The sequence below is a fragment of the Ictalurus punctatus genome, chromosome 20 (assembly GCF_001660625.3).
Source record: "Ictalurus punctatus breed USDA103 chromosome 20, Coco_2.0, whole genome shotgun sequence".
Lineage (NCBI taxonomy): Eukaryota > Metazoa > Chordata > Actinopteri > Siluriformes > Ictaluridae > Ictalurus > Ictalurus punctatus.
Genome location: NC_030435.2, coordinates 3126404 through 3142975, shown reverse-complemented (window position 1 = coordinate 3142975; position 16572 = coordinate 3126404). Strand labels below are relative to the sequence as shown.

The following is a 16572-nucleotide window of genomic DNA, read 5'->3' as shown; positions in this document are numbered from 1 at the left end:
TTACTGTCAAAATTTACACACTTTCAGCTGTTTGCAAAGAATGTTACTGAACCGGAGGCCATTGCTCATGACGAATGGACTAAGATTCCTCAGGAACGCTGCCAGAAGCTACGCATCTTGTTTTCGGCAGGACATAACAGCAAAAGGGTGCTAAAAAAAGTACTAAAGATGTTTGCCATGAAGGGGTTGAATAATTTTGAAACTGGAGAAATCATTATAAGTTGCCTTTTCAGTTGAATTTGGTGAAACCACTTGAAGCATTCGTTGTGTTTCCATTTCAATTCGTTGTGTTCGTTGTATTTCAATTGTTTTTGTTTGATTTGTTCATTGTGAACAGCTTAGAAGTCTGTACATTTTTGACAGAGAACCTTTAGAAGACTCATATCCAACACACAACTTTTAGAAAGTTGTCATTTTATCATCACAAACTGCTTTAAGCTTAAGTTTAGGTGTACAGTATGCCAACAATTGAAAGAGATCTATATTAAAAAGCTAAACTAAGCACCCGGAAAATGAAGCGTGATTCAATATTGGACTAGACGTTATTTTTGGAATGCAGCGGGCGTACAGGAGAGCACCGCCCAGGCCTGCCTTCCGTCACCATGACAACGGTTGTTTTAGTGAGTGGAAAAAGTCTGCAGGACAGACAGGTGGTACACAGGAGAGTCCCGTGGCACTGTGCCCATGGTTTTTCCCATGATCACCCCGTTCGCTCCCTGCTGGCATTTCAAATGCCCGCTGTCTCCATTTTAGCAACACACCTTTCAGTTTACGCACATGGAACACAAAGTACAACAGGATAAAGGAAGTGCTTGATCCAGCTTTATCCAGCCATTTCAAATTCAAGCTTGTTTATGTCGAAACACTCTCCCAGAAGTTGTCCGGCTCAGCTTTGTAATCAGTGGAACGTTTGAAACAAAGCCTTAGGCGAAGCTACATTTAAAAAAAAATAAAAAAAAACCTAACAAAACAAAAAAGACAGACTTGCTATTCAATCATGGCCAATCCTCTAGAATGGAAACTATTGGTTTGCTTTTGGGACAGATCACTCCTACACTGCCGAGGTGATTTGGAGGGTTTCGAGATCTGGAGATCTGCAAGTGACTCACAGCTTGTCTTGAAGGCAAGTTGTGATTGATTGAAATCATAGCGAATAAAATTTACAGACACTTACAGACATTTACACACACTTATACGTATTATCGTATAGTATTTGTATTTTTACTTGTAGTTATTATTTGTATTATTAGCGATGTAACCGAATTTAAATGTATTGATTGGAACGAACAGACGGTGCTCTGAACAGAATTAAATAAAGATATAGTAGGTGCACTAGTCTTCTTTTCTTTCTTTCTTTATGTATTTAATTTGGTTTATATGTCGTCATGCATGCGTCGCAACAGAAAAGTTACGTTGGTCGGAGGTTTTTACTTTCATGTGTGCGTGAGCAAGTGGTCAGATATAAAGCTGGTGGGACAAAGACTATGTTCATTAACATGCATTTACAGCATTCTTTCCAGCACGTGTCTTTAGACTGGGAGAGGAAACTGGAGTACCCGGTGGAAACCCTCGAAGCATGGGGGAGAACACGCAAACTCACTGTACACACAGGGCGGAGGCGGGATTCGAACCCCTAACCCGGGAGGTGCGAGGCAACATGCATTTACAGCATTCCTTCAGCCTTAGTAACCGCCTGCTCAGGGTCACAGTAGTTTATATTAGGATACTAGCTTGTTTATATAAAATATCCCTGGCAGTTACAGACAAAAATAATAACTATGCAAATGGGATTAGAAAAATAGTCCAGTAAAAAAATGATACAGATAATGACATTGCGTTCAGACGATCAAGTTGTCAATGACTACGTTTATACGGACAACAGTAATCTCATTATCGACCTTATTCTGAATAAGACTCTGGTATAATATTCTGATTAAGGTGTTTACATGAGTCGCTTTTAGAATATTCAGGTTTTTGCATGTTATAGAACGTAAATCGATTAACGGCGCATGTCATTACGTCCCCACGTCACGCCGTCCGACGTTCCCTCCAGAATTTCACGTATCAACATACAGTTGGTCTTCGGTATGGGACCGTATACAGTTTTGGGTGTTTTTATTTTTAACTTTATGAAAGCTTCGAGCGCAGTTAATTATTTGTCGTGCTGCACGTGCAGATAGACGACCGCTTGAAGCCGTGGGCTGCGTCCCGAACCGCGTACTTGCCTACTATATAGTAGCCGAGATCCATGTATTTCTCCTACTATATAGCAGGTAAGAACGCGGTTTGGGACGCAGCCGTGCTCTCTCGTTTGCCGTCAGACGGTCGAGCGCTGCCGTGTGCGCACGTGTCCTGTCGCACAATGCGTTGAAAACTCCCACACGACGTTAATAGCGTGATTAAGGTGTGTACACGTCTGTAACGCACGTCGACAACGCGACTAAAACAGGAATACTCCACACGTCTTAATTCCATTTGTGTTTACTCCGAGTATGAATTTAATCGGATTAAGGTCATCGATGATCGCTGTTCACATGCTAGTTTCTTAATCAGAGTATCGTCTTAATCGGGTTCATATCGGATTATCGTCGTCCGTGTAAACGTACTGTATGTTGAGATACAAAAAGCACTGAGCAACAGAATATCTTTTAAATTATATATTTTTTTATTCCTTTAATTAGCAGAAAGCATACTGTATACATAAAATACCCTTGAGATTTCTATAAATATTCCATATTAGAGAAGGTACAAGATTGAATCCAACGTGTGCCTAAATTGGGGTGGGTGGGGGGGGGGGGGGGGGTGTAAAGAATACAATCAGCTCGTTTAACAGATTAGCAGAATAAGGCACACGATCATGCGTTCATATACAACAGGAAGAAAAGTATCCCAAAGTATCCGTATCACAATAATGAACGAAACATTGGAAATCGATATTAAGTGCATGCGTTAGAAAGACATCTTTCACTAGAAGAGAAGTGAGCCTTCCATGAGAGCGGACCTCTCGGTTTTGGTATAGGAGAAGTTTCTAGACAATCGTTCCCAGTTCCAGTCCTGGACACTGAACGCTCTGGACGTGTGTGAGGTTTATCACGTCTTATTGTTCCGTTGTTAAGCGGTGGGCTTGCCAGGACTGGGATCAGGATATCCGTCAATGAGGCAGGACGCTCGAATAAGGTCCACTCCTTCATCTTAAGGGACACACATCTGATTATAGAAAACATCGATTACGTAATAAATCCTTTGGTGTGGTATCATTTATTGCTGGTCTTTGTCTTCAGGAAACCCAACCTTGACCTCTTAATGAATTAATTACACATATTGCTGTACGCTTATTAAAGGATAACAGGCTTTGCTATATTATTCTAGTTCTGTTTGTGTGATGGTGCTGGGGGGAGAAGTCCCATTAGAGAAATGATAGCTCAGAGCACAAATGGTTTAATGAAAACAAAATGAGTTCGTTTGCGAAGCGGAGCGAGATGCATTTGCAGGGACGGCGTCCTTGGAGTGGTCACGAACCCTGTCGCTGGAGATCTGTCCCAATGTGCAAGCCAAATCGAACATGCCTTGTCCAGCTAATCCACACTTTACTCAAGCAGCTAGTGGTGTGTCTAATACCGAGCGTTATTTCTAACATTAACGTGGCGCTTAGACACTCTATCAGCTAGCTAATAGAAATCTGAGTGATTAGCAATTCTCACTAAGAAAAGCTCCTGGATAAATTTTATACCTACATTTCAACCTTAAATTTGTAACTTGCACTATTGCACTATTTATGATTGTCCTATGATAGCAACCATATTTACACCTAATCAACTGTGTTGTGTGTTTTTTTTGGGGGGGAACTACATGGCAACCCTGATTTCTTCGACCAAACCTGTACACGAGGCAACCAGCAACCAGTATGACAACGCCATTCGTCCAACGTAAGGAATAAAACATGAGGTCGCATGTTCATTATTTTCCCCTAACAGTAGCGCGTTGCAAAGTGGTTTATTCCACTTACTCCACAGCAATTTAACAACTGCAATTGTGTGTTGTACATGCTATTTATTTATTTATTTTTAATCTCTTTACAGTTACGTTTAATGTTATGGAACATCCAGTTACTATTATCGCTTCCATTTAGCAGCTATAAACAGTCCGTCCTTCACCAGGCTTTATTTGTCTTCCTCGTGATCTTAATAATAATTAAAAAATAAAATAATAATAATAAAAAAAAAAGCCCTACAAAAAAGCCCTCACAATCCTGACAAAAAACTTTTACAGCTTTACCTCTGACTGTTACGAAACACTCACACCAGAGACTCCTTCCGAAAATGCTAAATAATAACGTCCTCACAGGTAGAAACGTCACTATATCAACAACTACATGCGTCTGTTTATGAAAATCTGTTTACACGGAGCATCCACCGTACAAAATTTGTGTTGCCATAGAAACTAAACCGTATTAGAACGAGCGCATTGATAAAATGCAGGCGGAAACACTGTCCAAACTGTTTTGGTACAGAAAATGGATCCGCACCCTTTGACCAATCAGAATGCATTATTCAAGAGCGCTGTGGTATAAAATTGCAAAATCGGTTCTGTTAAAGATAAGAAAGAGATTTGTTTAACATGAACACACAGCTACTATGTTCTAATGTTTGCTAGTTTTAGATAAAAGCTATTTTAAAAACTGCCATTTTAGCCTAACTGGTTATGACTCCTAAAATTTGGGACAGAGCCATGATCTCCAGGAAACTGGTTAGTGACCACTACTACAGGAATAAGTGCTATTCTTGTCTCTGAACTGGAATCCTGCGATTCTTGGTCGAAGCTCGTTAACCACTTTGATTCTCGCTATAGTCCTGGGGTATGAGGGCATCAAGGAGGTAGTCCAATTGGTGCTCTGATTTCACCAAGAGACCATGCACTACACAGGGAATGACAAAGGTTCATTAAGGCATATATACAGCACATTAAACATACACGTTTATACAAAGACAACTAGCAACATCTTTATATGTATATGGTGTATAAAAAAAAAAAAAACATGGTCTAAACACAGGTCTACTTTATTCACACGTTTCCACACACATATCTACGTACACATTCCAGCCTTTCATATTTACTGTAAACAAATGAGCGACCAAAGTGTAAAGGTATAAAAAAAAAAAAAAAAGGAAGTGAAGTGAAGAAGATGAACGGAATTGCATCCCCGGTACTTGTACGTGCAGCAAGGCACTGCAGAATCTGTCCCGTGTGATGAACCAGTCGGGACTAATCGCTATGAAACGCCATCCGGACAGCGTCGGTCCTGAACGCCAGCACGCTCACACATCAAGAAGAGAAGAAGATGAAAGTCTTTGTGAGATCTTGGTCCACCGTATAGAGCAGTTCTAACGTTTTAAGGCAAGAGCAAGAACAAGAACTAGAACAACCAACAAATGAAACAGTCACTGCTTTTCATGGTGCTTTTTATACACCGTGGAATTTAAGGCCTTTCATGTGAAACATGACGTCACGTCGATTTCGGAGAAGTTCCTCTAAACACGAGGACTGATTGTCCAATTGCGGGTGGCTTCAGAGGGAAGACATCTTGGTCCCTTCTTTCGTCAGGCAAGTTCGTGGACATCTATGAGTGACCGTGAGCGGAAGTGCAGGATAGGTCGTTCCTGATAATCTCGTTGACTGTGGAGACAAAAAAAAAAAAGAGAGAGAGATACATTTTTAGTTTAAATCGTGAACAAGCAAAATGTCAAATTCAGGTATCACCTATGGCTCGGCTGTAACTATTCCAAATTTTGATCCCTTGCTATGGCACCTGTTCACTTTTCTGCTTTTCCAGCTCAATCCAAATGCAAATACAATGAAAAATATACAGGTATTTATTTCTTTTTGCTAGCGTGATTGGTTCCACGGTTTCTTCCTGGATGGCCCCGCCCTCATCAATTGAATGGTTAGATAAAGATGAAAATGATATAAAAGTTGAAAATATATCAAATGGTACTATAGTATCATCTACATCCACAACTTTAAGAGGTAGGTCCAAGGGGACTGATCATCGGCCAAGATGGCCGCCCTATAACGTTCAGCCACATGGTAACGTTTTGCTCATTTAAAGAGAATGCTGAAGTGGGATGTGGTTTGTGGCGGATATTTTGGGTAAGATTAACGACAGAAAATGAAAGAAGCCAAACTCGGCTGATCGACTTGCACAATACAACTTACAGAAAGCTCAAACTGCATGAAAATATTATTACCGTCAAACGATGACAGGAAATATGCATCCTTCGATTCTCTTTCACAAGGTTTGAGTAAGCATTGGGCTGGGTTTCGCACCCGCACATTTCCCACACTCTCAGCCAGACCTCAGAGTGTCCTTATCTCTGTGTTCTTTGGCTGGACTTGAGGAAGTGACTACACAGAGAGGCTGGATGACCCCGAGTGACCCCTGCTGACCCCCGAAATCACAGCCACTTCTAAAGGTTGTTTAATGATGCACCAACACCAACAGTGGATGAAGCACAGGAAGACCTAACTGCGTTCCATGCTACAGAATCAGGGTGGATTATAACTCACGCCTTTATGATCACAGACCACCAACATGCCTTATCAGCTCCTCCAGCAATGGTATACACACATACACACACACACACACACACACACACACTAACGCCCAGAACTCGTTTTCCTACATGAGGGAGTCCCAGTGGAAAAGTGCAGGCTGAGCCAACACCACTGGCTGTTTGTGCCCGCCACAGCTCGCAGCAAAACAGGCATTAACATGCCGAAACCATGTTCTCCGTTGCACACACTGGCAAAAAAAGGTAGACCACAAACCCAGGGTCACAATTATGTGATCAAACTTTAATGTCTATACTTATAAAAAGCCTCAGGTAACAAAAACAGAGTGGAGGGAGGGTTAAAAGAAATCAGCATACTAAAAGTCAAACAAAGGGTTTTCTTGCAAAGGAAGAGTGCTCGCTTCCTTTTCATTCTTGTCAGTCGTGGTAACGGTCGGGCTTTCTCCGAAATTTTCACACCTACACAACAACCACAACATTGTGCTGTTTTGCTTTATCAACTAATACTTTCCACTTCCAAGCCATCAGCTTTTCCACTGCAACAAAAAAAAAAAGCATGAGCTGGAAAAAAAAAAAAAAAAAAAAAAGACTGATTTATGCCAGCAAATATGTCCAGAGGCATTTAATCACCCTTCTGACATTCAAAAAGCCACCGAAACAGGATGCTGTTAAACTGATAAACCTCAATGCTACATGTGTGGCTAATTATAGAATTCTATTAATATGACCTGTTAGACTGTTTATTAACACATTCAACAAGTATAGTACACAAAACCCCCCATAAAGATCAGTGAATTGTTTGTGATATGAATAGAATATGAAGTGGATGGATGTTGTGGATATGTCGAAGTGGATAGTCTCCTGGGTTTGAGCCCACCTGATGCAATACATTGTAACGCTGACAAGCATTTAAAAAGTAACCAGACGGTAGGCTTAAAACAAATACAAGGGGCTTGGATAGGTATTCACCCCACTTGAATTATTTCGGAGGGCTAATACCTGGAACTGAAATTGACGTCACTGGGATTATACGTCATGAACTTAAACAAATCCACACCCATACTATTGAAGTGAGGGGGGTGGGGGACACACACGATGCTGCCACCACCATGCTTTGCAGTAGGGATAGTGTTCTCAGGGTGACAAAACAGTGTTAGAAAGAAAGACCGTTCGATATTAAACGAATGAATAAAGTCGAATAGTGATATTAATCAGTACTATTAGCTGAAATTAGTGATTTGAACAGGACATGGATATCGAGTGTGAAAATAATCAAGTAGTACCGGAAAAACTTAGTTCAACGATTAAAGTCTTGGCATTACAATATTGAGAACGTATTGTGATACAATATTATAAAAACCTTTGAGATTCGCTGTCACGTCGACTCAATCCTGACCGCTAGCCATTGGTGCACTGGCTCAGGGGTCTATCCTCGGGCCATTTATCTCATTTATTTATTTTTTAATATCAAGCAGATCTACACATTATTCTATTTTCAAGCTGTTAGACTATAACCCTAAATCCACTCGTACACCTACACCTACAAAAGCCAGCAAGCAAGCAAGCATGGCTGGATTTCTAAATGTGACAGAACACAGACGGTGCTTTATTAAAACATGCATCCTCCCTGCAGCGGCCCAGCCTGTAATATTGGCGCTGCCAACACGCACTCACACACACACACACACACACACACGTGTGTATAGCGAGGACAGCCAAACCCTCCCTCCTGATTTTCCTTTTGGGTGTGGCCCTGTTTAAGGCATCTTTTAATCTCATTCCCCATGCAGGGATCAGTGACTGGCAACTGACGTTTGCTGGTCTATAAATACCCAACGCAGGAATTCCAGCTTTGTTCTCTTTCACCAAGCTGACAACTTTTATTGATATGACACTGCTTTCCTTTCAATACTGACGTGAAACCATTTCTCTCACTTTCCGTTATGGATTATTCATCACTTGGCTACGTGAGCTTTCATAAACGCAGTGGAAACAAATCGAAAACAGATATTACCACAAGCTGTTAGTTAGTGAATATCGATTGGTGTTCCCATCGTAATGTCGTTCCCTAGATTGGCAGCTACTCATTTTGGTCGAAATTAGATGGAAACTCTGCATATATACTTCTCGTGTAGTTCCACCAAACGTGCCACTCTAGCGAATATTGATGAGTTACTTAATAACCAGGTATCGGTCTTATTTGTGTTTACAGTTAATGAGAAAACTTATACAACTAGTTGCTACCACATTAGCAAGACACTTTAATACATCGCTAACTAGATGTCATTTAGCAAACAGTGATTTAAAAAAAAAAAAGGATCCAGTATCTTCAAATAAGCTGAGTAGCGACTAGGAGAGAGCGACACTAACCAATCACGCGTGTCTGTAGGCTCATGTATGCGTAAGAGGGCAGATAGTGCTCTACTCAGCGTGTGTTGTGTTGCCCTGCGAGGTAGCATGGGCAACAGTTTGAAAAGAGTGGCTGTCGAGGACGACGTACGGGTTAGCTTTTAAAGGATGCGACTTCGGGACACATAGTCTGGTCTATGGAGCCAATTCACCACGTAATCAATGTTCTAGTCAAAAGAAAAAACATCCTCAGAAACAAAGAGTAGGAAACACTAGAGTAAATATAAGTGAGACTCCAAAAGAAGTGAGAGCAGAGAGCCTGTGGTTAGGTTCGAGATGGATGGCCATTACACCTGGACAATGCTTAGCATGAAACCAGATACTGTGATGATGAGGATGAGGGGAAGGTAATTCTGGACCTGATCTTGAATCAGTTATGATGAGTTCAGCAGCTAAGATGCGACTCACCAAGTGCTGGTCAGTATTTTTAATGAACGAGGGATTTCACGGTCTACGACTAACTCTTTGTCAAGCTCTAACTCAGACGAATCGTTCGTAGAAATGTGCAGACAAAAACTGACGTGATGAGCGACAAGAACTGCCACGCGTTCTCTCTACTGAATATATACTGAAATTCAATAACACGTTTCTGGTGTAAAAGCAAGATCACAATATCCCGCTCTGAAATTGTATATGTTCAATAGGGCGGCTTTCACAGAAATGCTCTAACCTTGTTTAAACCGCCCGTGAAATTGATTTGGCAAAGGAAGCTTAACTCTGAATTTGATGCTGTAGGAGAAGGGCAATTGAATTTCCTGCTACATATTACTTATTGTTTCCCCACAATATCAAATCTGCTCTCGCTTTCAGCCGAAACGCTAATGGGCCATTCGCAGCCTCCCACACGCGGAGCCGCGCCAACCAGGGAGCTAGCATGCCGAGCTCCAGCCTTCACCCCAAAGAGAGAGACATTAGAGGGGTTAAGAAAGAGTAAAAACACACACACATCATGAAAAATTCCACTGGATCAGTCATTAGTCTACTGCAGTTATAAATAAAGAAATAAATAAAAAACGTATATGGACGGCATGCCCTGTCAAAGAAAAACTCGTCTGATTCAGAAAGCCTGCACTGGCCATGTGGAAGCATTCAGCTCAGAGGCTGACAGCAGGGGGACAGACAGAAGGAGGGAGAGTTTGTTTTAAAATGGCTTTGAATAAACTCTGCCGTGTTATTCACCAGCCCCTGGCAACAGCTGCCGAAACCCTTCAAATCCCCATCATGTCCCACCGTGAAAGAGAGAGAGAGAGAGAGGGAGAGAGGAGTTTCTCCAGTCTGCATGTGTGTACATTTGTGTGTACTTTTGGACAGCTGAGAGACCTTGAGCCATTGGGGTGGCCACAAGGGTGACACAGGAAGGCAGCGCCAATCCTTGGAATAAGTCTTGCCACCCCAAGTCACACCGTTTAAGCTCTCCTTTACCCTTAGGCACGCTTTAGGTTCTCCAAAACATCTGAGAAGAATACTTCTGTTTAAACCAATGCTTCTGAAATGGGGTCCGTGGATCCCCGGGTAGACTTTGGGATTCGAGTCTGGTCTTGTTTTCTGTTTTGATTTGGACTTGTCTTGGATATATTGACATTTGTACTTGGATTTGTCTCAGGCTTGGGCATTGGTCTTGCTACATATTGCCTTGAGAGTTTATAGAACTAATGTTCACGTTGCTGGCTTTCATTTGGACTTGATCTTGATTTGGCCTTTAACTTAAATCTCAACTTGAAAACTCAATGGCTCTAATAAATAGACAAACTATTACTGTACAAATGTACTTGAAATAAATCTGATCTGAGGGGGGCCCATCAAATTAACATAGTTGTGCTACTCAATGAAACAATTTTACTCACGGAGTAACAATAAAACCCAAGGATAGCTGCAAAATCCATTTAAATAAATAACATTTCGCTTGTAATGGCATGTCCCTGGGCCTTTAATGTGCCCCCCCCCTTTGTGATTCCATGCCCTTCACAGCTGTATACACACACTTAAGACACTCTCACAGATCTTTATCTGCTTCAGGTGCAGTAGATAAAGCCACGAGCTTTGGCACTCCACCTGTTTGATAGAGGCTGATGCTGAAGTGTGAGCTCTGAGGCTCCCTCGAGCATGATCAATTACAACTGTTGCCAGGGTGAGCGAAGAACCCCGGGGGATACACGAGTCTACTCGACCCAGACAAGAGAGAAAGAAAAACAAACCCCCGCACAACACATGCTGCCAATGCGACTCTCTGCCTACGCAGAACCAGAAAGGCATGGTCGCCAAAATTAGACGGTTAATCTAACGACAGTGGCTGTTTAGATTGGCTCCGTTTGAGACAGGCCCTTTTCCCTTTGATCCACCAATCCTCCGTTTGTCTCCCTGCAGCGCTCATCTTCCTCCACCCAACCCCCCCCTGCCCGTCTCTTTGCTATCTTCCTCTTCTCCTGCAATCACTTCCTCTCTGTCTCGGGGGAAGCCAGGGTGTATGTGTCGGGCGGCGTCCCCTAGGGTTGTGTATGTGTGTGTGTGGAAGGGGTGTTTACATGGTTAGGCCTGCTCTCCTGTGCCCTAATCAGAGATGTGCAGAAATGATTTACTATCCGCCGCGCACACGGTCATTTCACGAAGCCCCTTTTGCACAACAAGGATTCGACAAATGCAAAAAACCATGACTACCTTTCATTCCTAGCTGGCCTATTACATCATCACGGGGCACGGCGCGATACCGAAACGAAGCCATAACGCGAGCGCAGATGTTTTAACCCCAATAAAAGTGTGCAACTTCCAAAGTACACTTTTGAGAAATGTGTTAAGGATTAAAAATGTCTGTATTTCCACATGTGCAGGTTCATGACGAGAGCTCGCCAGCAATCTGATAAGCAGCGCTTGACAAATGCAACCTGGAGAGCCGAGCTGCGAGAAGAGGTTCGTCATCTCACATTCATATATAGTGGAAAAGCAGGAGCATATTGAAGCAATCACGCCTGCGTGATTTTAATGGGGTTTATAACATCAGGATTTGTACGTTGCCTCTTTAAATCACCTGTTGCCTGTCAGATTTCAAAACGCTTTCTCTTTTATATATATATATATATATATATATATATATATATATATATATATATATATATATATATATATACGCTGTCGTTGTGGCGTCCAAAAGGATTACATCAGCATGGGCTTTATTGGTCTCTGTCCTTCACTTGGAGACTGCTTGGAGGAACCTTTTAGCCTGACCATTTCTTTCATTCCATCTCACTTTTATCATGTCTCAACAGGGAGAATCTGTGAGTTCCTCTCCTTAGCTGGCGTGGTGACCTTTCTCTCGGGTAATGGAGCCGAAAGTGAGATGTCAGTAGTGCTAACCCATAATTCTATTCAGTATTTAGCACTGGATGTCCCTTGGAGTATCTCCAGAACTTCATTTTATTATTTTATAGCGATACAACTCGCAATATACAACAACACGTATTGAACGAGACCCCAAAGCCATTCTCATGTTGAGTCCTTAGGTCATCTGTTTGTCATAAAAAAAAAAAATTAGGAAAAGAAATTTTGACACCCCTATTGACTTGAATATCTTGTAGAATCTGTCAAGTCAAGGTTTTTTTTTTTTTTTTTTTTTAAATGGTTGGCATAATTCAAATCCATCTGCTAGTGTTTCCCCATCCTTTTAATCCCATTACTCTTTTGCTGGCTTTTCCACTCCACTGTCCCATCCACCCCCTTTTAGGAATTCTTTAAATGCTTCTATGGCTCCTACATCTGGATGCTCTGAAATACCCATTAAGCAATATACAACGATCAGAATCCACTAGGGTCCACTGAGCATCTCCTCCAACTATTCCACACACACACACACCATGCGTGCTGAGATAAAACCCTAGCACAGGCATATTCATAACTCATAAAGAAGACAACAGACGCGGTTTTATCACGTCCAAACGCATACAGCATGGATGCGGCGTGCGTAAATCACAGCCGTGCATTCAGCAAATACGACCTCATCGCCTGTGGGTTTTTATATACCGCTTCACGTTCCGAGCTCTCGTCGTCTGAGCGTCTTCGTAGAGGCAGGGAGTGTGATTCCAGTAAAAGTCCTGCAGGTTTAACATAAACACCAATGACAAGCCTTGACACTGACAATGTCCCCCACTGGCCCTATTTTCCTGAAACGACATGCTTAAACTCTTCCACAAGGAGGAAGATGGACAACTGGGAAAGACCACTGGAAACTGACTATCTGGGCCTGAGATGATGGATTTGTATTGGATCATGGATTTATGCTGTGAACTTATGATACTGACTTCATACCGTATATATTCGCTTATTTATTTATTTATTTATTTATTTATTTGACTAGCCTATATTTGCATATTGGAAATTGATCAGCTATCCTAGTTTGAGGAATAAAACACTTAGGGGCATGCTGTTAGAGGAAGATAATCAATGACAGGGTGGTATAATGGATTATTATTATTATTATTATTATTATTATTATTATTATTATTATTATTATTATAAGGTTTAGGATGACGTTAAATCTATCATGCATGTATACATTGAAATGAGACATTTCTGCCAATCACAAAGTCTAACGCCACTAAATTATAGTTACTATAGACACTGTTGCAAAAAAAAAAAAAAAAAAAAAGACAACCATGAAAATTGCAAAGTTTAAATTCTTCCTCATGTACTTGCCTCGCTCGTAAAGATCTAGTATAGTCACACAAGGAATAATCCAGCCTCTAAGTAATCCATATTCACTGAGTTATTAGTTACGTAAGTGGAAACGAGATGAAGTACAACATATGTGCGGCGGACACTTTTACGAGTCTACGGCCTGAATGGGATTTGAAACACGCCATGATTCATGAGGGAGCCAGAATACATTAAACGAGTGCTGTTAGAAGCCACCGAACTGAAGCGCACTAACTCCATCCACTACAAGAGTGAAAAGGAGTCCGTCTGTATGTATGTATGTATGTATGTATGTATGTATGTATGTATGTTACTTCCTTTCATTAAAGGAGTTTCTGTCTGGATAACTTTGACGGAGCACGCTGAGCTCATATATTTGTGCTTAAGGATCACAATTTTTGAAAAAAATAATAAAAAAACGATGGGCGATTTTATGTGACGTGATGTGATTTGCACTCAGGAGCATTAGCTAACTAATTCATTTATTCCGAGCAACACGTAACGAACAGCAAGGCCAGTGTAAGAACGACGCCCTCTTATCTTCTACAGGTTCACGATATGCAGAGTTCACCTGCTATCGAAATTTGTCTCATCTGAATGAAATTGCTATAAAAGCAGGAGGAAAGCCCACTTCTCTCATACGCAGTTTGAAGCCAGAGCACAGATCCCCTCTTTTTCCTATCAGTCTGGCTGGCTTTTTGCATATACGTGTGATTAAATGTGTCTGCGTATCTACGTGTTGTCTAGATGGGCGTCTAGCGTGTACGCATCAGACTCTTCTTGCTCTATCTGCATCCCAAGATTACACTGCATGTCTGGCGAGCTCGTGGCCAAGTGCTCTAACTCTCTCATTCTGGCTGAGAGATGATGAGGGAAAGAAAGGCAATAAATTGAGCCGTGAAAATTCCTTCCGCTCTGTTTCGGGCCCCCACGTTTACAGATCTCGGTAGGGATGTACTGTGTGTGGTTCATTCTACTGAAATCAAGAAACAGCCAGCTTTGGGAGCTAGAGGGAAGAAAAGTCCTTTTCGTTTATAACGCTTTCTTTCTTTCTCCTAGTGAGTTTTGTGGAGAGAGAGAGAGAGAGAGAGGGTGAGAGAGTGAAGCGAGGGAGGAGGACGGAGGCAAGCCAAGATCAGCAAAGCACTCGGCTTCCCCCGGCCTTGCAGCCCGCAGGAGCTTCGCCTGTTGACAACCTTCACGACGGGATACTTTCTCGCGGTGATTATAAACAGGAAAAGCGATTAAATGGGCATTCTGAATGGGTTTAAATTGAAGTCTTAAGCAATATGGCTAGTACTAATGGCACAATTACTCAATTCCAAATAACAAACAGAGCTTTAAAGTGTATGGCGCGCTGAAGAAACCAACAGGATGAATTTAGGCTGTGGATTCGAGCGTGACCCGACTTGAGCCAAGCTTTTTCCAAGCCGCAACTCTCAAATCCTCTCCCAGGAGCGTAGAAGTACCGACCCACAAACCTCCACCACAGAAACAGCACACATGCCGACTCCTGCTTCCTCCCTCTGCGACAGTAGCTAACAATCCCTCTTCTACTTAATAATGTGGACTGCATGGATTAAGCATTCATGCATTCGGTTCCTTCAAGCCCTCTATATTTTGCCTGGAGAAGAAAAGAAACGACCCTTTCCTGCGCTAAAAAAAGAAAATCAGGTTTTAATCTTGAGGTTTCCTCATGAGACATGAAGAAAGCCAATTTGTTTAGACAGTGACGTCGTTACGCACCAGACGGATTCCATTGCCGTGACTCGAGCGCAGAGATAATGACGGAGTGGCTGAAACTGGACCGCTCTGAATGAGCCGAACGAGCTGCGCCACAGAAACGAGCCTCACGCGAGAAGACAAGGCTATGAAGTCAGACCGAACATTAGGACACTGTTAACATCATCATGAAGCACTTTAGTACTTTGATGACTTCAAAGAACCAGAATCCAAATACTGACAAAGACTTTCCCCATGTCATTACCGTACTCTTGGGTCCAAATCGCTGCATCCAATACAAAATGAAACCAGTCTACTACAATTGAGATACTGAGATCAGTCATTTCAGTAGCGTTTTCTACGAAGCCCATGTTCATAAAGCCTTAACACTGTGCGTACAATTCTATTTAAATTGCTTGTAATAAGCAGACTTACTGTCACCAACCTGGAGTTGATTATTTTCCTATAACGGGACGTTTTTTAAAGTGTTTTATACCTCTTATACCACAGCAGTTCAGACCGCTTTATTTATTCCAGAACAACTTTTATCCATTTATAGTTACATTTGATGTTGTCTTATGATGTCACTTATGTTACATCACTTATGTTAAATAGTCGTTTGCTCACTGGCCTCCCTTTTGTTCTTTCTTCTGAGGTTAATAAAACAAACAAACAAACAAACAAACAAACAAAAAAATGGTTTTGACTTAAGACTGTCCCGTAATGGAAAACCTAATGAGCGTTACAAAGTGCTGACACTGGAGACTCCTTCCATAAACGTTTAATAAATCAATCCATTTATTAGTCTTCGATTACATGAAGCATCTGCTATACAAGTCTTTGTAAATGAACGATAGAAATGATAAAGTTTTAGAACAATTTTTTTTTTTTTTTCGTAAATGCACATTTTTATGTTGATTTTATTTTTCCGACTGCAATAAAGCATCTGTATGGGATTTTATAAATATTTTTTGTAATAAATCCAGGATGGAGTGCTTTTTTCAGTACAGTACATGGCATTATTTAATTCGTGAAATAGTGAAATAGAAGTAACGACCCAGACATTTGGAGTCCAGTGTATCTGCTTAATATATTAATATATCATAATTCAGGCAATAAATGAAGATCGACTGAACTACTGCGAAGTCTGGAAGCTCCTTTAGACAGCGTAACCTTCAATCATCTAATG

The 16572-nt window shown here is 41.5% G+C and overlaps 1 protein-coding gene across 2 annotated transcripts in view; it reads right to left on the bottom strand.

Annotated features, from left to right (window-relative positions):
* Positions 1-3840: 3840 nt before the first annotated feature.
* LOC108280571 (nuclear factor of activated T-cells, cytoplasmic 1) overlaps positions 3841-16572 on the bottom strand; it is a 62011-nt gene continuing 49279 nt past the window's right edge. For both annotated transcript variants that reach the window (XM_017495696.3, XM_017495697.3), the window contains exon 10: positions 3841-5673. In XM_017495696.3, the coding sequence (XP_017351185.1) occupies positions 5618-5673 (56 nt within the window). In that variant the 3' untranslated portion in view covers positions 3841-5617. The remainder of the gene's footprint in view (positions 5674-16572) is intronic.